Here is a 23,573-nt window from a genome sequence, read left to right as displayed (position 1 = left end):
GTGAAGAAACAGCGGGTGTGGAAGCTCGAATGAAGCGCTGGGGGCACAGCGGGCTCGTCCTGCCCGGATGGGCTGGCGGGCAGCAGGGGGAGGGCGGCAGGGGGAGGGGGGCGGCAGGGGGAGGGCGGCAGGGGGAGGGGGGCGGCAGGGGGAAGGCGGCAGGGGGAGGGGGGCAGGGGAGGGGCAGCAGGGGGAGGGCAGCAGGGGGAGGGCGGCAGGGGGAGGGGGGGCCGGGGTGAGGCGGTGCTGTCCAGGCCCAGATGGGCAGCTGCAGTGTCTGCGTGAGAGTCAGGTTTAACCCAGAAAGTGCCTGACACCTGACTTCCTTCACGTTCAGTAAGTTAAGTCTCTAAATTGAAACATTTTACTCTCTGAGAACAAGCAAAATAGAACAGGTGGCAGTCACAGTCAGGGGCAGGTGGGCTGGTGGGGTCCGAGAAGAGTAAGTTGTCGTGAAAGATCTCAAACAACCAAAACAGAGTTGGAAATTTGGTCTAAAGAGAGCTAACATTTCTCTGTTTCTTTAGGTCACAGTAAAGTTTTGTATTTTGCCTCAGAACCAACTCATAAACATCAATATTTTTAAACATTTTAAAATTCAATGTGAGAAGAGTTGTCTTTGGTTCCACTGGAGGGCCGTGAGTGTGTATATATGTGTGTGTGCATGTGTGTGTGTGTGTGTCTGTCTGTGTGTGTCTGTCTGTGTGTGTGTCCGTGAGGCTGGCAGTGCCCTGCATCGGGGCACGGAGGCCCCCGGGTTCCCCCTGCCGCCTCCCGTGGGGCAGTTGGCCACGTGCGCCCGGGTCCCATCTTGCAGGGGGAGGCGGCATGGCTGGACCTGCAGCGAGCTGACCGTTTGTGGAACATTTGCCTGGTGAGAAGGGAGGGGAGGGGAGGCAGTAGGTGGACACGGCAGGAGTTACAGCAGTGGCCTGGGAACCACGGCCATCTGGGAAAATCACTCTGATTTCACATGAACAAAAAGGTCCGCTTAGGAATCCACCCAGCTGTGTGCAGAGCACCATGCCCCCCGAGAGCCGCTGGACTAGACCAGGACGGGTGTCGGGAGGCTGGGGAGAGGTCCCTCCCCTCAGGCACCTTTCCCAGTGTCCTCGGCTCTGAAGTGAGAGCGTTAGCAGCCTGCGGTCGTCTCCCTCACGCTGGCCCCTGTGCCGTGTAACTGCCGCCCGCTCAGGGCCACACGTGCTGTGGACGGCCACCAAACCCTGCTCGGTGGACAGCCGGGAGATATGCATGCACGTGCCTGCTACACACACCTGTGCGCGCACGTACACGCACACACCTTCCCGTGGAGAGTTCCCGCTGGTCGGCAGGAGCACGGCTCCCCATGACAGCAAATTCCGACGGCCCTCGGGGCCCAGGGCTGCCCGGGGCTGCACCCTCAGCTCACCTGGCGAGCCTGCCTAGTAACGAGCCTGTTCCCTTGCAGGTTAGCCATCCGAAGCGATGGGCGACTGGAGCTTCCTGGGGAGACTCCTAGAGAACGCCCAGGAGCACTCCACCGTGGTCGGCAAGGTCTGGCTGACCGTGCTGTTCATCTTCAGGATCCTGGTGCTGGGGGCCGCGGCCGAGGAGGTGTGGGGGGACGAGCAGTCGGACTTCACGTGCAACACGCAGCAGCCGGGCTGCGAGAACGTGTGCTACGACCGCGCCTTCCCCATCTCGCACGTGCGCTTCTGGGTGCTGCAGATCATCTTCGTGTCCACGCCCACCCTCATCTACCTGGGCCACGTGCTGCACCTGGTGCGCATGGAGGAGAAGAGGAAGGAGCGGGAGGAAGAGCGGCTGAAGGCCGACGGCCCGCCCCTCGGGCAGGACAGGCCCCCGGTGCGCGACGACCGGGGCAAGGTCCGCCTGGCCGGCGCCCTGCTCCGCACCTACGTCTTCAACATCATCTTCAAGACGCTGTTCGAGGTGGGCTTCATCGCCGGGCAGTACTTCCTGTACGGCTTCCAGCTGAAGCCGCTGTACCGCTGTGACCGGTGGCCCTGCCCGAACACGGTGGACTGCTTCATCTCGCGGCCCACGGAGAAGACCATCTTCATCCTCTTCATGCTGGCCGTGGCCTGTGTGTCCCTCTTGCTCAACATGCTGGAGATCTACCACCTGGGCTGGAAGAAGCTGAAACAGGGCATGACCGACCCTTACCGCCCGGACACTCCCGGCTCCAGCGTGAGGGCCGCAAAGCCTGCGTGTGAGCGGCCCCTCCTGCTGCCCTCCCACTCCAACCCACCCGCCCTCACCATCGGGTTCCCGCCCTCCTACGCGCCCTCGGCCTCTTCCCTGGGGCAGGCGTCGGCCCCAGGCTACCCCGAGCCCCCTCCGCCGGCAGCCCTGCCCGGGACCCCCGGCAAGGGCCACCCGGTCGGCTCCCCCGGCGGCCACCAGCACCTGCTCGCGACGGCGCCGAACTGGGCCGGCCGGGAGGCCGAGCAGCAGACTTCTGCCGGGAAGGCCTCCCCGCCGTTGTCCGCGCCCGCAGCCCCGAAGCCCCCGGCCGGCCCCCAGCAGCCCCCTCCGGAGGGCGGGGCGGGGAGCTCGGGCGACAGCGACGGGGAGGGGGCGGTGACTGCCGTGGAGCTGCACGCGCCCCCCGAGCTCCCCGCAGACCCCGGCCGGTCCAGCAAGGCCAGTAAGTCCAGCGGCGGCCGGGCCAGGGCCAGTGACTTGGCCATCTAGCGGTGGCCTAGCATCCAAGACCCAGGGGGCTCACACCGGCGGTGGAGCCTGGAGGTGGGAGGAGGGGGCGAGCGAGGGTCGGGCTCGTGTGTCAGTGCTTGCTGTTCCTAACGCTGGGAGGTAGTGGGGAGCGCGTCCGAGGCAGGGAGGGGGCGCAGGGGCGGGGCCGCCAGAGATTCTCCCAGCAGCCCCCGCGCCCAGCAGCCCGGCCGCCTCCGCAGGTGCTGCGGTCTCCGCGGGGCGCTGTTCTGTGGTGGGAAAGCAGGGGTGTCTGTGGCAGGCAATTCGGTTTTCCTTTCCTACGCCCCCATCCCCGCCCCGGAGCCTCTGGACGGCCCAGCAAGTCTAGATGCTCTTAGCCTTATCTCTGTGTGAGACTTTAACTTAGAGTTGAATTTCATTTGGGATATTTGCCAAACCGCACTAAAAAAAGATTTTGAGCAAGTCCATGTAGCGTCACTGAGTTTCTGAACCGGCATGTGAAGCCCAGGATATCAAGCCACACACTTCATGACAAGTGACAGGAAGCAGCCGCCCATCAGAGGCAGAGCCGCGGCGGGGGGAGAGCAGACCCTTGAGATAAGTCTGAACAGCCGAGGAAACTGAGTAAAAGTGTGGCCGGTATGCCTTAGGTATTTATTTTTTAAATGACATTTTGTGCTTTGATCTGAATCGTACAGGTAAGCCTATTTCCCCCACTTTCTATCTTTCAGGAAAAAAATGAAAGAAAATAAAAGTATTAAAATGGATACTGACCAAGAGAATGCAAATGTGTCCCATTACATACTAGTAGAGATTTGAACTTTATTTTGAAAGAAATTCTTTGACTTTATGAGTCGGCTAATTAATATGAAAATGGACCATAGAAAACAAAAGCAGGGGAAATCTTTAAGTGCATTTCAAACGCTTGAAGTTGTGAAGTTTTTGAACGGGAGGTTAAAAGTTAACTACTGTTGCCAGAAAAATTATTTATACAGATGAATCCACGACCTACATTTTTTAACAGTACAAAATAAAACTCTTCCAGTTTCCTAACCATTCTTTGTGGGTAGCCTCTTTGCTTTCTAAGCATGAGTGACATTGTCGGGGTCTCCTGCCCGCGTGAGTGCATGTGCTGGTTGGGACGAGGGCCCCGTTTGGCGTCTACACGGATCCTGTGCTGACCGGGGAGGCTGGAAGATGACACAGGGGTCCCGTCGCTGTTTGTGTACAAGCCAGTGGACACTGGTGATGTTGAGCCTGGGCCTTGTCACACCTCACATCCTACCTCCTCTGCGGCTGGTCAGTTCTTGTCCCACAAAACTGCACCCTGCCCCACCTGATTCATCTTTTTGTGAATTACTGTAACTTCCTGATGATGTATTTGGGGCCAGACTCCACAGCAGACTGTTGTGTTTTTTCTTTTTAATTTTTTATTTATTTTTGGCTGCGTTGGGTCTTCATTGCTGCACGTGGGCTTTGTCTAGTTGCGGCGAGAGGGGGCCACTCTTCGTTGCGGTGCGCGGGCTTCTCATCTCGGTGGCTTCTCTTGCTGTGGAGCATGGGCTCTAGGCGTGTGGGCTTCAGTAGTTGTGGCTCGCGGGCTCTAGAGCACAGGCCCAGTAGTTGTGGTGCCCGGGCTTAGTTGCTCCGCGGCATGTGGGATCTTCTCGGACCAGGGCTCGAACCCGTGTCCCCTGCATTGGCAGGCGGATTCTTAACCAGTGCACCAGAGGGAAGCCCAGACTGTGTCTTATATCGTAAAGAGCGACCCACTGACAATCTGATGAAAAGATGACTGTGTGCAGCTGGCTGGTGACCGCCGGCTTGGAAATTAAAGGCTTTCCCAGCAGACTGATGGAGAGACTTCTCCAAGTGGCTATTTTCTCCATCTCCCCAGGCTGGTGCACAGGAGAGAAGGTAATTCCTCACCCACAGGGGATGCCTCAGGCCCCCGGCTGTGGGGCTGAGTTTTCCTGGGCGAAAAGGGCCACTAGAAAATCCCAATTTGAAAAGCTTTCTGATAAAAAAGCTTCAGCCGCTGTCGCAGTGACCAGACGGTGAAAGGACAGCTCACTGGGTGGCTGTGAATGTTCTCAGTACCCCAGGTTCCACCAGGACACATGTCAGGTGCAATCGTGACCCACGGTGTGATTCTGAGTGGGGCTGGAGATGGAAGCGAGAACTGTAACTGTAGTTCGTTTCTACACTTTAAATGTGGACTTTATTCCCTGCGTGTTGGTGAAGGTGCCAGTTTGGTCTATAGTCTAGTAGGGCCGCTCGGTGCCGGGTCGGGAGGGTAAAATTAGATGCTCCTACTTGAAAACCACTAATTGATAAAGAAGCAAAATTTCGCAATTCCACGGTGCCTGTGGTATTTCTTCAGGTTAGTGTTTTGATTTCAGTTCGTGTAAAAAATGAAAGCATGTCTCACATTATGTTGCTATTTGGGGCGTCCGTGGCCCTGAAGGCCAGGGTCCTCCTCCCTCACAGGGACATGGCCAGGGAAACGGTTGCCTCTATTCAATCACTTTTAGCACTAATATGTGTGTTAAAAACAGAAACCATCGCCCCTGTGGTCAAGATTCCAGATGTATTTCTTCTGACTTGTTAATATTTGGAAATTTCACTGAAACTATTTTTCTCCCAATTTAATAGAAATTTTTTAAATCCCTAAGCTTATTTTTAAACTGAAATGCCATACCTATTACATTTACACACTCTGTTTCTTTAATCCACAGCGTACAAGACAATTATATTCTTCCACTCCTGTTTTTGGAAGCCCGGTCATCCGGCTGGCACTGCACAACCTATAGTGTTTACAAAGTGTCAAGTATTACTACATTCACAGTGCCCAAATCCAGTGTTTAAAATCCTAAAACACTTCATACATCATCACTCACTTTCCCTTTTTTAAACTTTATTTTACTGAGTTGTTTTTCCCCATGAAATTAACAAAAAAGGTACCTTAAGTTTAAAAAGAAAAGAGAAAGGCGAGAAGAGCCAACCAGACGATTTCCGATATAGCCCAGCTTCTTTGATCTTTAAATAAGTGGCTAGATCATAGGTTTCTTGTACGAGAACACCTAGAATAAGAACTGTGAAGACAATTCAAACATCCTTTACAAAAATTAACCTGATGAGATTTAGGTCTCTTTTCTCTTTAGGCTTTTTTTTCCCCTATTAACACTTTCTTTAATTCTTTAGTGTTACTGAATAAAGTGCTTTTTCTAAAATGCTTTCTTTTGAACTTATTCTTCTGATATTTGTAACATTGACTTATGGATCAATTTTTGGATCTCCACCAGAACAAAACTCTGCAGAGTACTGCATGACTTCAAAGGGTGAATCTTTTGTAAAGACCCTGCCACCCCACACTTGCCTTCAGAGGGCTCAGGGCATTCTCGCAATAACTTTTTAAAATAACATGTACATTGTACATTAAAGTCAGAAAATGTATTTCTCTTCCTAATTCCACATTACACTGCAAAGCTTCAGTTTATTCACTCTAAGATTTCTTACTGCCCCAAAGATTTTTTTTCCCCTTTGCATTATGGAATGCCATAGCAAGACTTTTTATGGTCAGTTAGGAATTTAAATAACTCTAAAACAGTGAACTGTGCCTAGTACCATATATGTAAATGGTAACTTAGGTCATAATGTTTACAAAACTCTTACTAAAACTTTTTGTGCTATAACAGTATCTTTCATAGATTAAACTGTAACTGAAAATAAGCATTTTACCAGATAAGTAATTAAAACTGGCCTTAAATTTAAATCACTAGTTCTGTAGTGAGTTAATTGTTTTTCCTTTTTTTAACTTTTGAAAACTTTTTTTTTGAGGTATAGTTGATGTCAATATTATATAAGTTTCAGTTGTACAACAAAGTGATTCACAATTTTTAAAAGTCCTACTCCATTTATAGTTATTATAGACCACAGACTGTATCCCCTGTGCTGTACAATATATTCTCGTTGCTTTTTTATTTTATACATAGCAGTTTGTACCTCCACACTGGTAACTACTAGTTTGTTCTCCATCTGTGAGTCTGTTCCTTTTTTGTTATAGTCACTAGTTTGTTGTATTTTTTAGATTCCACATTTTAGTGGAAACACACAGTATTCACCTTTCTCTGACTTACTTCACTCAGCATGATGCCCAAGAGATCTTTCCCCCAGCAAGGCTGGAGTTTGTGGTTCTTGGGGAAGACCCTTCTGTGTATAATTACACATAATTGTGTATTTGTAGCTCTGCTTTTATGACGCGGGGCGATACCTGTGTGTGTCTAATGGCAAGTTCTTGATCAGAAATGCAATATTCCCACTCACACTGCCCCCGCCTGGCAAACCCACTTCTGGATGGATGCAGGACACAGCATAACAACACCAAGACCAGCCCAGATGCTTCGAAGCCTCGAAAGAAACCCAAATTCAAAATGCAGCCCCACCAGACAAGAATTGGCGGGAAGTTCCCATACTCTTCACTGGTTGTGACCATGGGTGCCAAAGCTGTCCCCATGGATAGTTTTGGTAAGGGGCTTGGCCCTGCGGACAGCGCGTCACCGGCGGTGCCAGGCCTGAGCTGCACGCATGGGGCTCCAGGGGCGCGTCCCGACCCGTCGCCACGGACACACGAGCGGCGCTCTGAGGGGAGGTGGCACCCATCGCCCCGGCCCCGCCAAGCATTCCCGGGGGCGGCCAAGCGCATGGGGGCGGCGAGGGGACCCTCCGCAGCCGAGGGGACTAGGGCCACGGGCAGGTGCCCAGGCGCGCGCTCTGCGGGCCCCTTTGGGGAAGACGACCCCAGGCCGCCACGCTGCAGGCCCCACTCAGCCAGGCCCAGGGTGACCCCGAAGTGGTCGGCAGGAAGTCAGGGCTTCTGCGCAGGCTCAGTGGTGCCGTCACGCGTCCTATAACTCGGAAGGTTCCCTCTCCCCCAGCGCAGCCACCCTGCAAGGTGGGCAGGTCCAGCCCAGCCCAGGCTCGGCCTCGGTCACAGGAGCGGGTCTGCGCTCAGCACCGCTCCTTTCCAGCCCCATGACTTCGGGGAATTGGTTTCACCTCTCTGCCTTTATTGATGTTTTCTCATCCGAAAAAATGGAACTAAAGTTGTGGGGAGTAGACCAGAATGGACAGAAAATGCTACGTGTAACCCTGACCCACAGAAGCACCACACAAACCCGCCGGGTCAATGAATTAACATTATCCACGGGCTGCCAGCATTTTCTTGTGTCTATGCATTCCCACCTTTTACCTTTGTTTTAAAACAGAAGGGTTTATACCATGGAAATGGCAGGGTTTATGCCATACCATGGAATGTTATTCAGCCCTAAAAAGGAAGGGAATCCTGACACCTGCTAAACATGCATGAACCTTGAGGATGTTATGCTCAGTCAAATAAGCCAGACACAAAGGACAAGCACTGTGTGACTCCACTTGCAGGAAGTTCCTGGAGGAGCCGGATCCACAGAGGCAGAAAGGAGGGTGGGTGTCGGGCTAGGGGAGGGGGATGTAGAGGTGTTATCTGGGAAGAGTTTCAGTTTTGCAAGATGACAAAGTTCTGGAAATGATGGCAGCGATGGTTGCACAACAACGTGACTTAATGCCGCTTAAAAATGGCCAAGATAGTAGATTTTATGTTGTGTATTTTACCATGATTTATATATATATATATACACACACACATATATATATCTATGCAAAAACTTTTTAAGTTTTACATTGAACTAAAATGTACACACAGGAGGACACAGCTTGATGAATTGAACACACCTTGGCAAGAGACAGAACTTTTCTCCTTCCCAAAGCCTCCCTCTCTTTTTTCTTTTCTGTGTCACGCTTTTCCTGTTGTTGTCATTCACTCTGAAAGTATTCCTTCTGGGGGACCTTCGGGAGGGGGAAGGAGGAACCGCGTGGAGGGAAGCAGGTGGCGAAGTCTCACCGTCAGAAGCCATCCAGCCCTGCTGCTCCCAGAGACGAGAGCGTAGCGAGCTCTGAACACGGCCCAGAAACTACTGTCGTCCCCGGCAGTCTTCTTCGAGCCACTCTAGGAGTTTTCATGACATTTTTTAGTGGGAAAAACAAAATGGTTTATAGTTTTTTAAATGGCTTATAGTTTTATTGAATAAGTTCTCAAACGTGTGAATATCGAGTGAAGGCATGTAAACGTCCCCCTGGCCTGAGGCCATGGGAGTCACACATGCGGCCGCTGGATCAAAACTCGCCGCCTCTGCAGGGACCTCCCCTGGGTTCCGAACGGTCTGCTGCTCAAGGAACAGGCGCCGACCCCTCCCTGGAGTCTATGCACGTGCAGCTTTACTGTGTGCGACGCCAACAGAACCAGACCTGGACCTTTCCCGGCCGCCAGAACTGCAGGTCCCGTGGTCCACAGTGGGGCGGGCTGGGCGGCACCCCGGGATGCCCAGGGATAAGATGATGACGGCTGGGCTCCGAGGGCGTCCGTGGGGTGGAGGCCCAAATAGGGAGCTAGAGACTCTCGTGGGATAGAGGCCGCGCCCCCCTTCTAGTTTCCTCTCAAATGAAAGCGAGATCAACAGCAACAACAAAGTCACCCTCAGAAGTCAGCGGTTCTCTGGCGGGAGCTCGGACCTGCTCAGGGCGGCCCTCCGTCCTCACCGCAGTGCCCTGGTCCCAGGCGAGGCCCCCGGCGCCGGCCGCGGGGTCCCCACGAAGGAGGAAACATGGGAGCTAAGAACTTTCATTCCCAAGACCCTCAAAACCCCTTCAGAAAGCGCGTCCCTTCCTTCTAGCGTTTATCCCGAGCGTGTGAGTGTGTGCGGACCCCGGTCCTCCCCGTCGTCCTTTCAGGTTTGTTCTTCAACTGTTTAGGGCCCAAACCAGACGAAACACGAGGCAGATGCAGAACCGAGTATGATTTCCTGCCGTTCGCTGCGATGGAGGCTGCGGCTGAGGGTGCGCTTGGGGTCCTGCTTCCCTCGCTCGAAGGTGCCAGGACACCAGTCCTAGGGCACCTCTCGGGTGTCGGGGGTTGGTACCGGGGCATCGTGCCACATATCAAGAGCAGAGCGATCAGAGGAAACCCAGTGTGTTCTGGAGAGGAAGGGTTTTTTCTTAAGAAAAGGCCAACACTAATATCACAGATCCAAGCATCAGTCTGCAGGTTCCTCTCCCAACTGCTCACTCCGGGTAGAGCTCAGGGCCGACATCACCACGATGAGGTCATCGCCAGGCAACCCCTCCCCCTCCCTCCCCTCCCCCACTCCGAAAGCTGGGAGCCGGGACTGTGCACGAAAGCCCAAGACCCGTTCAGTTACGTGTGGACTGTGTCCAGCTCTGCATGAATGAAGGCTGTGAGACTGTGTCTATGTGTGGTTTGGGTCTTCGGGTTTTTTTTTTTTTTTTTTAATGAGCGACAGGGACTTTAATGCACAGAAAGAACTTTACAGCTACTTAAATTTCAAATGAATGATGCCTTATTAAAGTTCAAATTCAAAAAAACCTTTTTTCTCTAGCTTTTATGTTCATTGTACAAATCTTATGTCATGTTCTAGTATGTGTAAAACTTCAGATAACGTAAGAATCACCTTCAATCAGTTGAACCAACTAAACTCTTAAAAATCAATCCATTTAATTAAATTCTTCTCCACATTTTGAACTGCACTTATAAATTTAATATATTCATTTTTCTTCTTAAATATTTCAAATGTCTGAAGGGCGCAAGCAATCTATATCCCCAACTCAAAAAAACTTATGACAACCTTAAACAACTCGTTAAAAATCCAATAAATCAAAGTTGTAAGTACAGGAACTTTCAACTTCTTGTATACGTTCCAATAGCATTTACAAACTTTGTCAAATGCTCTTAAACTTTTTAACTTAAAAATTACAAGTCTATCAGCCATAAAAAGAAACGAAACTGAGTTATTCGTAGTGAGGTGGATGGACCTAGAGTCCGTCATACAGAGTGAAGTAAGTCAGAAAGAGAAAAACAAATACCGTATGCTACCGCATATATATGGAATCTAAAAAAAAAAAAGGTTCTGAAGAACCTAGGGGCAGGACAGGAATAAAGACACAGATGCAGAGAATGGACCTGAGGACACGGGGAGGGGGAAGGGTAAGCTGGGACGAAGTGAGAGAGTGGCATGGACATATATACACTACCAAACGTAAAATAGATAGCTAGTGGGAAGCAGCCGCATAGCACAGGGAGATCAGCTTGGTGCTCTGTGACCACCTAGAGGGGTGGGATAGGGAGGGTGGGAGGGAGGGGATATGGGGATATATGTATACATATGGCTGATTCACTTTGTTATACAGCAGAAACTAACCCAACACTGTAAAGCAATTATACTCCAATAAAGATGTTAAAAAAAATTACAAGTCTACACTTAATTATACACTTTACATAGAAATGACAAACCTATTTTGTCAGACTCCCTAATACGCCAGATTCTCCTAAAGATTACGGACACGTTAAATATCCGATATACAAGATGTGACGCTGACACTGACAGAAGGCAGATTAGTGGCTGCCTCGGGTCAGCGTTTTCACTTCATGCGGTTGTGGTGAGATCGACACCCAGAGAACACGTGAAAAGGCCGCCTCCAAATGAAAACAGGCAAATGACACCTAACTTTAGGCTTAAAGGCATCATCCAACATTAACAATTTTTACAGTTACATCCTTAGCTATAAACTTCCGAAATAAATAACTTTGACTTATTGAACGTATCAGACAGTTTACCTAAATCATCTCATTTAATCCTCACAACAACCACACGAGGCAAATAGTGTCGTCAAAGGCAAAAGCTGCAAATTAGACCAAAAGCAAAGTATGAGTCATGCCCCTCACAGCCGGTGTGTTCTCTGCCCTCGTCCTTGGCAGCGGCCTGTGTGTGTGTGGGAGGCTCCCATCGCCACCTCCTTCTCACGGGCAAAAGCTGAGGCACAGAGACGCCCAGGCACCTGCCCCAGGTCACAGAGCACCTTCTCTCCAGCACCGAGAGGGGCGCTCTGAGCCTGCAGGGAACATCGTGCACGTCAGCTAGGCACTGGCTCCTTCGCACCCCGAGGCACCCCCCAAAGTCCTCAGCAAGAAAACACATTTCCATTTAAAATGAATTCTCAGTACATTGGACAAAATTCAGGTTATTGCTTCTATGATCCAGCGTTTCTCTTTTAATGAGTTCTCAAATCTGGGGAGTGGTGTTAACATGGCTGAAGGCGTGGTTAAGAAACTAATCAACTACAGCAGCAAAGTCGCCACCCAGCGTGGGCTGCACGACCAGATCTCCTAGGACCGCCTCTACTAGTCAGACGGGGCTGGTTCGGACGAGACGCGGAACAGCTGCTGAGAATCCTCGCACCCATTTGGAACTGACCCGTTTGGCATGTCCGGCTAACGTGGAAACAGTTCCTCCCTGTTCACCTGTGTTCTAGGCCTCGTGAGACTTCCGTTTGCTCTTCGTGCCCTCTACGCTCTGTCTTGGGAAGCTTTCCCTGGTGAGAAGTGATCTGTGGCCTCTGGATCATGTTGAAGGTGGGAGTCAGCTCGGCCCAGACCTCCAGGCATCGTGAGACTGAGGGTGAGGCCGGCTGGAGGCCCGAGGGCCAGGGACACCCCACGTTCTGTTCCAGCCCAGCCTCTGCCTCCTCAGGTCCCCCACGGGGTGAGGGAGGGGCAGGGGGATGGGCAGGGCCAGCATCACCGCCTACCTGGAAGGGACAGTAGCAGGAGGAACACTCCCGCCCCAGCCCCTGTGCTTCAGATGGGTTGGGCTCAACTTGGTTTCTGCCCGACCATCTAAACGTCCTGTGTTGCAGGTTGGGGCAGCAAAGGACACGGTTTCAGAGAAGGTCACTCCCGCCAGGCTGGCTGATTCTTTCTGCAAAACCAGCTCTGCTGAGACAGAACGCACGTTTGCCCTGCGTGCGCCAAAGTGCCACTGCCACTGGGGCCGTGCCCGTCACCCCACGGGCTCCCCGTGCCCCTCAGGTCACCTCCCCTTCACCAGCACCGCCAGGCTGCCCTCCAGCGTCACAGACCCGTCTTCTCTGGAATTTCACACAAATGGAAACACAGTATGAACTCATCTGTGTCTTTTTCACTCCACACAGGGCTCTCAAGATTCCTGTCTGTTGTTGCTATCTCGGTAGTTTATGCCTTTTTACTGCTGAGAATTCCAGGATTCGTCCATTCACCCGCTAGTGAACCCTCTGGGCGGCATGGGGGTGTATGCTGAGGAACTGCCTCCCATGGCTGTAGAGACTGATGACCCCCGAGGTCTGCGGTCGACAGGCTGGGGGCCTCGGGAGCCCATCGCGTAAACTCCAGTCCAAAGGCCAGTAGGTTTGAGACCCAAGAGAAGCCAATGATTCAGTCTGAGACTAAAGGCAGGAGAAACACAGTGTCCCGACGCAGAGCCGTCGGGCAGGAGAATTCGCTCTTCCCCATGGGGGGTCAGTCTTTTCATTCTGGTCAGGCCCTCAGCTGCTCGAATGGGGCCCACCGTCAGGAGGCGAGGCGTGCAGCTCCATTGCTCATCTCATCCTCAAACACCTTCCCAGACACACCCGCGATCACATTTGGCCAGATACCTGGGAACCCCGTGCGTGGCCTGTCAAGTTGACACTACAGTTAACCATCACGAACGGTTTGCTGTTTGGGGCTGATGTGAACATTTGTGCACAAGCCTTCGTGGAGACACATTTCAGTTCTGCGAGTCTGACCACTGGGTCGTGGGGTGAGTGCACATTCAACTTCTTAAGGAAATGGCCATAGAGGAAAACAATAGAGTGGGAAATCCACCAATGAGTAGGAGAGCTTCAGGTAAAGCTGCCCAGTTCTTGGCAAATAAATAAACATGGAAGATAAATATTTTTATTGAAAATAGAGGAATCATGAAATATACACAGAGATCTCAGATTTCTTTACATGCTGTTTTTAGGGGTTAGTTACTTGATTATATCTTTGGCAGTTAATTCAGTGGAAAAGGAAAATCCCAAGTTACCTTTCAGGAACCTGCGTGTCTCCGTTTTACGTTGCCTAACAGGCCGTGGCATCTGCAGAAAACACAGTTTCTTTTCTATGCTGCGGTTTCGGCTGGGCCGGGCCGGGCTGTCAGTGTTGGTCGGGACCGTGGTCACCTGCAGGGTGGCAGGAAGGTTGACAGTGGCTGGCCGTTGGCTGACGCAGGGCGTCTGCCGACAGGAGGACCAGGGCCCACGCTCAAGGCCACGGGAGTGGCAGAAACAGGCCAGCACGTGCCTCAGCCTCTGCTGGTGCCACACCTGCCAACCCCCCATGGCTGCGGCGAGTCCACAGCCGAACGCAGGATCAGGGGAGAGAAATGGCCGAGGAAATGCTCAGCGGCAGTGCCAGTGATGAGGCCAGAGGGGAGGCCAGAGGGGAGGCCAGTGATGAGGCCAGAGGGGAGGCCAGAGGGGAGGCCAGAGGGGAGGCCAGTGATGAGGCCAGAGGGGAGGCCAGAGGGGAGGCCAGAGGGGAGGCCAGTGATGAGGCCAGAGGGGAGGCCAGAGGGGAGGCCAGAGGGGAGGCCAGAGGGGACAGTGGAAGCGGGTCGTGAGAAGAGGTCAGACTCCAGACAGAACTAAAGACAAGCCACTGTGATGTCCTGTTGGATTCATGGTGCAAAACAGAGAGGAAGAAAGGGGTCAAGGGGGCTTCCCTGGTGGCGCAGTGGTTGAGAGTCCGCCTGCCATTGCAGGGGACAAGGGTTCGTGCCCCGGTCTGGGAAGATCCCACATGCCGCGGAGTGGCTAGGCCCGTGAGCCATGGCCGCTGAGCCTGCGCGTCCGGAGCCTGTGCTCCGCGGCGGGAGACGCCACAGCAGTGAGAGGCCCGCGTACCACAAAAAACAAAAACAAAAAAACAAGAAAGGGGTCAAGGGTTAATCTGAGCCTCAGTATCCATGACCTCATAGGAGGAACTCGGGTTAAGGGTAACGTCCATCCGAGCAGTGGACAGACACCCAGAGCCTGGCACCCAGAGGACCGCACACTCAGCTTAACAGTTAGAAGAAGAGGGGGCGTCCCTGGTGGCGCAGTGGTTAAGAATCCGCCTGCCAATGCAGGCGACACGGGTTCAAGCCCTGGTCCGGGAAGATCCCACATGCCACGGAGCAACTAAGCCCGCGCACCACAACTACTAAGCCTGCGCTCTAGAGCCTGTGAGCCACAACTACTGAGCCCACGAGCCACAACTACTGAGCATGTGTGCCACAACTACTGAAGCCCACGCGCCTAGAGCCCGTGCCCTGCAACAAGAGAAGCCACCGCAATGAGAAGCCCGCGCATCACAATGAAGAGTAGCCCCCACTCGCCGCAGCTAGAGAAAGCCTGGGTGCAGCAATGAAGATCCAACGCAGCCAAAAACAAATAAATTTTTTTTAAAAAAGCAGGGTTTATGTTCTAAAAAAAAAATTAGAAGAAAAGAATTAGAAGTCCCTCCCCTGCTCCAAAGACTGCAAGAAACGTTGCTGCTTTAAACCTTGGTGCCCAGGGGACGGGGTATCCTGCCCCAGGTACTTACAACCATCGTTAGTTCTCACTGCAGATTTGCAGCCTAAACACACGTTCCTAGTTCAATAAAGTCGCTTCACACTGAGAGCTGGATTTAAGGCATCTCCAAACGGGGGGAAAAAAACCCCTGCACTTCCTCTCTGGAGGAATTTTTCTTTATCTTTCATCTCTAAGAAACCCACAAATGATTTTCCAGTGAGTAGCAACTGGAGAGGTAATACTCTCTTTCCCTTTCAGCAACCAGAAAATTCCATTTTTTAATTTACTCTTACAGAGCTCACAGATAAAACTCATACAGGCACAAAAGAAATGAGCCTCCAGGGACTTCCCTGGTGGTCCAGCGGTTAGGACTTGGCGCTTTCACAGCTGAGGGTGCGAGTTTGATCCCTGGTCCGGGAACTAAGATCCCACAAGCCACTCGGCCAAAAAATTAAAAAATAAAATATTAAAAAAAAAAAAAAAGAAACAGAAATGAGGCTCCATGATTGAGAATAAACAGAAACAACAGACAGCAGAAATAGACCTACAAGGACTTTAGGTTTTAGAATTATCAGACAGAATGTAATTGAACTATGTTTACTATGTCTAAAGAATTAAAGGGGGGCTTCCCTGGTGGCGCAGTGGTTGAGAGTCCACCTGCCAATGCAGGGGACATGGGTTCGCGCCCCGGTCCGGGAAGATCCCACATACCCCGGAGTGGCTGGGCCCTGAGCCATGGCCGCTGAGCCTGTGCGTCCGGAGCCTGTGCTCCGCAACGGGAGAGACCGCGACAGTGAGAGGCCCGCGTACCGCAAAATAAATAAATAAATAAATAAAGGGCTGTTTAAAAAAAAAAAAAAAGAATTAAAGGCAAGATTAAAAATATGTGCAGAGAACAAGAAATTATAACTAATGACCAAATAGAAGTTCTAGATTTTAAAAAATAATAATGATATTTGAAATTTAAGACTCAATGGATAGATTGAACACACAGATGAAGAAACACTAAAGATACAGTTGAAGGAATGACTAGAATGTTGCAGGGAGAGCCACAGAAATGGGAAGAATGAAAAAGAGGTTCAAGGACGTGAGGACAGAGAGAGAGGGTCCAGGGTATGTCTAATCAGTAACCAGAGGACAGGAAACAGAGAAGGAGCAGAGACAATATTTGAAAAGATTACAGCTGAGAATTTGCCAGGATTAATCGAAGATCCTATCCATAGACTCAAAAGCCCAATAGATCTCAAGTCCAAGGAAAAAATATCTACACCAAGACACATGATACTGAAAGTACAAACACCAAAGCATGAAGAAAAATGTACAGGACACTTAAAACCCCACCCCCAGAGATAAACTTGGCTAATGTTTTGGTTTATTTTCTTTGAGATATTTTCCAAGGGATCATATTTATTCTGATATTTTTTTCCTAATATACTATGAACATTTTCCAGGTTAATACATTTTCTTCTAAATCATAATTTTAAAGGCTTCATGACATTCCACCATATAAATGTATGACAATTTGTTTGAGCAGAATCCAATTGTTGGACATTTAAATTATTTCTGATTTTTGGCTATCTTAAATAGTGCGTGTGGTACATAAATCTTTTCCACATCACTGTTTCTTTAGGACACATTCTTCGAAGGGGAATTGCTGGGTCAAAAGACATAAACTCCATTGAGACTTTTGATGTATCTGCCCCCCTGCTTCCCAAAGAGACCAGCAGTTCCCGTGGACAGAAGTCTCCTCACCTAAGGAGAGGATGTCCAGCTAACTCTGGACGGCTCGGTGGACGCACTTCCCAAGTTAACTGATTCTCATTTACACATCAGTCCCAAACCAAAAGAGCTGATGCTTCTATACTTGTGGAAGAACACAGACCAGGAGCTTGGGAAGGGGAGGCCGCCCCCGGCTGAGGACTTTGCTGGTGAAGGGAGGGGAGATCAGAGCCCCCCTGATGTGGGACCACTTCACATCCCACGTAGGAACTGAAGTGACCAAAGTCCCTCGGGAACATAGAAAATACGGGCATTTGAAAAGCTTTTCAGCTCTTTTAAAACTTTGCTTCCCTGTTCTCCAAAATGACCGTGCTTCATTCACTCGGACAAAACAGTTTAAAATGCGGTTGCCGTCTGTTCTATAGCAGCCAGACAGCTGTTTATAATAAAGGTGCTCTCGGTTCATGCTGTGTGGCTGAGGGCATTCGGCCTCTAATCGCAGCCGTAATCTCGTGTTCACATTTCTCTCTGGTCCATCCTACTTGACCCTGCTTATTGAAGCACTTTTATTGTGCTGGTTCAAAGGACAAGGGATTGAGCAGAAACAAAAGTGAGGTCTGAGGATTGTGTGCACGACATGTGCCCGGTCCTGCTCTACCGTCCATGAATAGAAACTCTGGAATCCGGCCAAGCCACTTAATGGAAAACTCTGACTTCTAAAAATTATTCCTGGTTCTTTTTTCAAGCACCACAATTCGCCCAGGTTGAAAGAGGAAGGTCCATCTGCTTACGATAGGAGCACAGCCAGCTAGGTAGCCAGCCATATCCGCCAGGTTCCTCAAATTTTCCGTAAAGGGCTGGGTAGTAAAGAGTTTAGATTTTCAAGCCAGACGGTCTCCGGTGCAACTGCTCAGTTCTGCTGTTGCTGCTCGAGAGCAGCCAGACTGTGTGAGCCCCTGGCGTCCCCGCACACCAGGAAACCCCCCAGAGGCCGGGGCAGGACCTGGCCTGCAGGCAGCAGCTTTGCCAGGCCCTGGTTCTCAGCTGACAGTCACCTCGAGGGGCCCCTCCAGCCTTGAAGTCCTTTGAATCTGTCAGTAGGCTTGGCATGTGGCATTTGGATTAGGTTGCCCGATGCCGGCTGGTGTGGGGATGAGGGTGGAGGGAGAGGAAATTGCTCCAGTCTGCAGAGGCAGACAGACCCTGGCAGTAACACCCGCCAGCCGTGGAGACTAAACGCCCTGCTCCCTGTCTTTGTCTCTTGGCTTAGATGTTGACGTTTGAGTCTTGTTTTCTTTTTAACTCAGATCCTGTTAAATTCTCTTCAGTCGGGGTAAATCTTCCAGTCTACCGATCTGTTAAACCTGTTCTCAGACGTTCTTGTGACGAGGACACTTCACCTCCCGTGGACGGAAGCCTCCTCACGTAAGGAGAGGAACCTTCACCGCATCAGAGGCCAGGCATAAGCTCATGACGAGACGGTGTGGATGGGAAAGGGCCAGTGGGCTGAGTCTGCCCTCACAGAGCCTCTCAGAGGCCAGTGAGTGGGAACACATTGCCCTCTGACAGTTGCAGTGCCTGCTTCCAGGGCGGCCTCCGGAGGGAGGCTGGGCTCTGATCTCCACTCCCTTCACCAGCGAAGTCCTCAGATGGGGGTGGCCTCCTCTTCCCAAGCTCCTGGTCTGTGTTCTTAACTCAGCATCCCTGTCGGCCCCAGTGCATCTGATGCCCGGGACCCTCTTCAGCCCCGCCTGCCTAGCTCCTGGACGTGCCCTATTTGTTCTTCTCTCTCTTCTCCTTAAATGTGGCCATTCCCAGAGTCCCTGTCCTTTGCTCTCTTCCCTTTAGGGTTCTCCTGAGATCCCGTCCATGCCTAATCTGTCATCACGGAGGTGCCCTTGCTCTTCAGGGTCACACCTGGATCCCGACAGCGCAAGCAAAGCTGATGAAAGGTCTGCCCGGGCTGTGTGCTGCTCGCCACGGCCCTCCTTCAGAACCTGAGAACGACCGCCAGCTCCCGTCCCCTTCAATCCCACATCCCGCCCGCGCTTCCGCCCCAGTTCCCCTGCCTGGCAACTCTCACGTTTATTCCTACCACCTGCTCCCTGGCCATCGGACTGCGTTCTCTGCCTGCAGACTGGGCCCAGTTCAGCCCATCCTGAACAAAACCACTCATATTAATATTTTAAAGCTCCATTTTGAAGTCACTCACCTATTTAAAAACCATCTGTGGGTCCCATTTAAATAAAGCTTCGAGGGCTTCCCTGGTGGCGCAGTGGTTGAGAGTCCGCCTGCCGATGCAGGGGACGCGGGTTCGTGCCCCGGTCCGGGAGGATCCCACATGCCGCGGAGCGGCTGGGCCCGTGAGCCATGGCCACTGAGCCTGCGCGTCCGGAGCCTGTGCTCCGCAACGGGAGAGGCCACGATAGTGAGAGGCCCGTGTACCACACACACACACAAAAAATTGCTCAGGGGAACTACATTAAAAATACTTATGATCTATCAATGCCAAGGTAGAATATAAATGTAATTGTATTTATATACAAATCACATGAACATATGCATAAGGACCAGATGGAGGAAATATTGATATGCCAAGAGGGTGAGGTTTCAGATATATTTGTTGTATTAAAATGTTTCCCCTTTATTATAACAATTTAATATTCTTTACTGCTTTTACAAAATAATCTTACCCAAAATATTTTTTTAAATCTAAAGCAGAATATTTACCAAAAAGAATGAGAATTGTCCAGAAAGCTATTATTTAAAAATCTTAACTCCAAAATGTAATTAATTACTTTCTACTATGTCTGATTAAAAAAGCTCTTTAGAATCTGTTTTGCTTCCTGCTCCTGGTTCCCTGCAGGTCACCAACATGTGGTCCATCAGCCCCTCATCACAGCGTCACTGTGTAGCTGTGGCTCTTTGTTGTGTGTTGACTGAGAGCTTGACCACATGATTATCTCAGAGATTCAATTCAATAGGATGGAGAAGCTTCTGGTCCACATCACCAGACTAGGGGGAGAAGAAAGACAAACGGGGATTTAAACCATTACCTCTTATTTCAGAAGGTTTGCTTTTTCACAGTCTTTGAGCAAAACTCACCTAGATTTGAGGGCTTCTGGAATCTACCGCAGAGTTGAGATTTCAGTTACAAAATCAACCCATTTCTTTCTTGGTTGACGCTCCCCCGAGTCACTGGAAATGTCACGCACAGGAATCCATCCCACGTTGCCAAAGAGAAAACCTCGTTCCTTCTTGCACACACAGTGGGGAACAAAATCATGAATGCGCCCGACCAACACATACAAGGCTTTCAAGACATGGAGGCATGAAGCTGCTTAACTACCCACCAGCTTAAGTCAAAACATACTGTTTTTCACACAGAGGAACAAGCTCAAGTGTATCCAGACAGGCTCTGGAACAACAGCTAGTACTTCAGTAAAGATTTTTTTTTCCTTTCAAGTTCTGGGGAAAGGGCATAGTTTTTCTCCTGCAGCTTCTCAACTGAAGAATGTTGTAAGCTATCAACTTCCTGTAATAATAATAACAAGAGTTACCCTTCAGTGCCCACTGTGCGCCGAGCCCTACTGCAAGGCCAGCCCCACCTCTGGACCCGGGCACGTGGCCTGCAGTTGGGGTGTCCAGTGGTCCTGGGGCCCGTCTACGGGCACAAAACATGACCAGAACGGAACCAGGCGGAGAAAGACGGACTTTGCAGAAGGAACAGCAGGTGTGGGGAGAAGACACTTTGTCCTGGGCCGTCTGGGGAGGAGGCCAGGCCCCCGGGAAGGCTGCCCCGCCGTGGATGCCCCACCGCCTCCAAGGAAGGCCCCAGGGGACCCTCTGTCCGCCGACTGGGTGCAAACCCGACGCCTCCCCGGCGGCCTTCAGAGAGGCTGGTCCTTCCTCCAAGCCTCTCCACCCGCCACCACTCCCGGATCAGCATCTCTGTTAAAGTCACGAGCGAGCAAATGTTTAAAAGGATTATTCGGAAACGGCTCCAGCAGCGCGCTCAGCCCGCCCGCCCGCGGCGCCCCCTGCGGAGCCTGTCTGCGATGGGGCCGCTCCCGGCCGCACCCGGGCCAGGCGCCTCAGGGACCCCGCACATCCCATGGACTCCGCGCATCCCGGGACCGCGCGCATCCCGGGGGCCCCGCGCATCCCCCGCACCCCGCGCCAGCCCGTCGGTGCAGAAGCAGCCCCACCCTCGGCGCACCCCCTACCCCCGCAAGGCCTCTCGGTGAGTGCCCGACGGTGACTCTCCCGGAACGTCCGGGTCGCGCTTGTTGGAGCCTCGGCCCCGGGACTCCGAGCACAGCGCTTGGTCGGGGGTCGGCGGACCCGCGGGAGAAACGAGTGCCCCACCTCCCCCCCACCCACAGGACACAGGTACCCGACCGCAGGCTCGCCCCACGCCCCCGCGCCTCCCCTCCCCGTCCGTCTGTCCATCCGCCGTCTGTCCTGTGTGACCGCGGGGACCCCGCGAGGGCCGCTGTCCCACCTCCAGGGCGTCCACGTACGCCCTGGTAGGGGGGCGGTTTTGGGACCCAAGTGCAGCTCCCAACACACCTGGTTCGTCGCTGGGGCGAAATCACGACCCAGATAAGGAGGCGAGGCGGCGGCCCAGGTGAGGAAGGGGGACACTGACGCTGGCACAGAGACGACCAAATTAAAATTCACGCTCAGGCTAAGTCTCAAGCTCCTCACAGACGTTCCTATTTCAAGTCGCGAACGTGAATTAATGCTCTTTCTCTGAGACTCATATTTTTAATGCACCAATTTTTATCAGACTTAAAATTTCTCATTCTTATAAAATATACATGGAACTCTCCACTGTAACCATTTTTCAGTGTGTGGTTCAGCGGCATTAAGTATATCCACACTGACGTGCAGTCATCTCCACCATCCAGCTCCGGAACTCTTCCATCTTCCCAAGCTGAGACTCTGTACCCATTAAATACTAATTCCCCATTCTCCCTCCCCTCAGCCCCTGGCACCCACCATTCTCCTTTGTCTCAATGAGTTTCCCTATTCTAGGTACTTCATATAAATGGAATCATAAGTCTTTTCCTTCTGTGTCTGGCTTATTTCACCTAGCACAATGTTTTTAAGGTTCATCCATGTTGTAGCATGTATCAGAATTTCCTTCCCTTTCAAGGTTAAATAATATCTCATTGTATCTACACACATTGTTTATCCATAATCTATCTATAAATATTTGGGTTGTTTCCACCTTTTGGTTATTGTGAATTAATTTTTTTTTCAGTAGTACATTTACATGATTTAAAAACAAAGCGGTACCAAGGGCAAATAGCAAGACCTAGCCGTCTCCTGTCACACTCCTGATTCCTGTCCTGTTGCCCAAAGGCAAGAACTTCCATATCACTTAGCTCTTTCCTCTGGTCATTACAACCGTATTTCTAAACATACTTGCAGTGCATTTTCTTGAGTTTTAAAACGTGTATCGTCTCCTGACTCCCCACCACAGAAGACTGGCCCTGCTTCTACACCCACCCTTCGCGTACCCACCCAGAAACGTCTCCCTACACCACTGTCCCAACACAACCACATCCCACATTTTGGCAAAATACGTTTCAGTGTTTATAGTACCGTGTGTGCAGTCAGGGTCCAGCCAGGAGACAGCACACCAGTAATATAAACAGAGAAAATTTAACACAATTATTAACTAGTAATTAGGGAATTGACAACTCTAAGTGTGAAAACATCGGGGCTAGGGAGCAGCTGCTGTCTCTGCCCTCCCCCCCACCCCGGGCAGAGACCTGTGCTTGTGACCTCCTGTTGGCAGAAAAGGTGGGTGATGTGCCAACGCTGAGGTTTCAGTGAAACCTGGCCATCTTGCCTGGAAAAGAGAAAACCAACGCCTGAAACCCAAGAGAAGCCAGCCCCTTACTCTCTCCAGGCCCTCCAGTGCCCTCCAGCGAGACCTGACACTGTGACATCACAGAGGAGACGTGTGCAGGTCCAGCTCCAGCACCACAAGGCAGGGCCGGGACGCACCCTGGTCCCGACCCGTCACCTCCCGCCCATGCTGTTCCTGGACCCCCATTTTTCCCTTTCCTCCTTGGTCACCTCATTTTGGGGGGGAATTGCGTTGCTTTTTGACAAATGTGTCCAAAAGGTAAACTTCCTGAGAACTTGCATACCTGAACACACCCTGGAAGTCTGGCACGCTACAGAACTCCAAACTGGAAATCACTTGTCTCAGTTTTAAAGGCACCGCGCCACCATTTTCTACCTCCCAGCACTGCTGCTGAAAAAGCCTGATGACATCTGACTCCTCACCTTTTGTATGTGATCTGTTTTTTTAGTCCTTCCTCTGTGGATCCCTTTAGAATCTTTTCTTCACATGCAGACTGTTTAAATTTCCCAACAGTGTGTCTTGGGTCACAGTCTATAGTCACTCCGTGCGCCCTGGGCCCTCTTCCGTCTTCCTCCCCTGCATTTCCTGTTCTTTCTGGAAGTTCTGGTTGTTTCGTGTTGGACCTCCTAGGCTGAAGCTCAGGTTTTCTTTTGTCTCATACTTTGCCCTTTTTCATCTTCTTGCTCGACTTTATGCAAATCTTCTCAACCTTGTTATCCAGTCTTTCTACTGGGTATTTCCATCGTATATATTTTTAATATTTATTTTTGGCTGCGTTGGGTCTTCG

At 51.3% G+C, this 23,573-nt stretch overlaps 1 protein-coding gene across 1 annotated transcript; it reads left to right on the top strand.

The window, feature by feature from the left end:
• Positions 1–1,467: 1,467 nt before the first annotated feature.
• Positions 1,468–2,700, top strand: GJA3 (gap junction protein alpha 3). Its single transcript, XM_030882746.2, has one exon. The coding sequence runs from the start codon at positions 1,468–1,470 to the stop codon at positions 2,698–2,700; it is 1,233 nt and encodes a 410-aa protein (XP_030738606.1).
• Positions 2,701–23,573: the final 20,873 nt, after the last annotated feature.

The sequence above is a fragment of the Globicephala melas genome, chromosome 18 (genome assembly GCF_963455315.2).
Source record: "Globicephala melas chromosome 18, mGloMel1.2, whole genome shotgun sequence".
NCBI classification, from domain to species: Eukaryota; Metazoa; Chordata; class Mammalia; order Artiodactyla; family Delphinidae; genus Globicephala; species Globicephala melas.
The sequence above is the reverse complement of the archived record's forward strand: the minus strand, read 5'-3'. Positions and strand labels throughout refer to the sequence as shown.

Excerpts from the sequence above, each read along its gene's own strand:
- GJA3 (XM_030882746.2), top strand. The coding sequence starts at position 1,468 with ATGGGCGACTGGAGCTTCCTGGGGAGACTCCTAGAGAACGCCCAGGAG.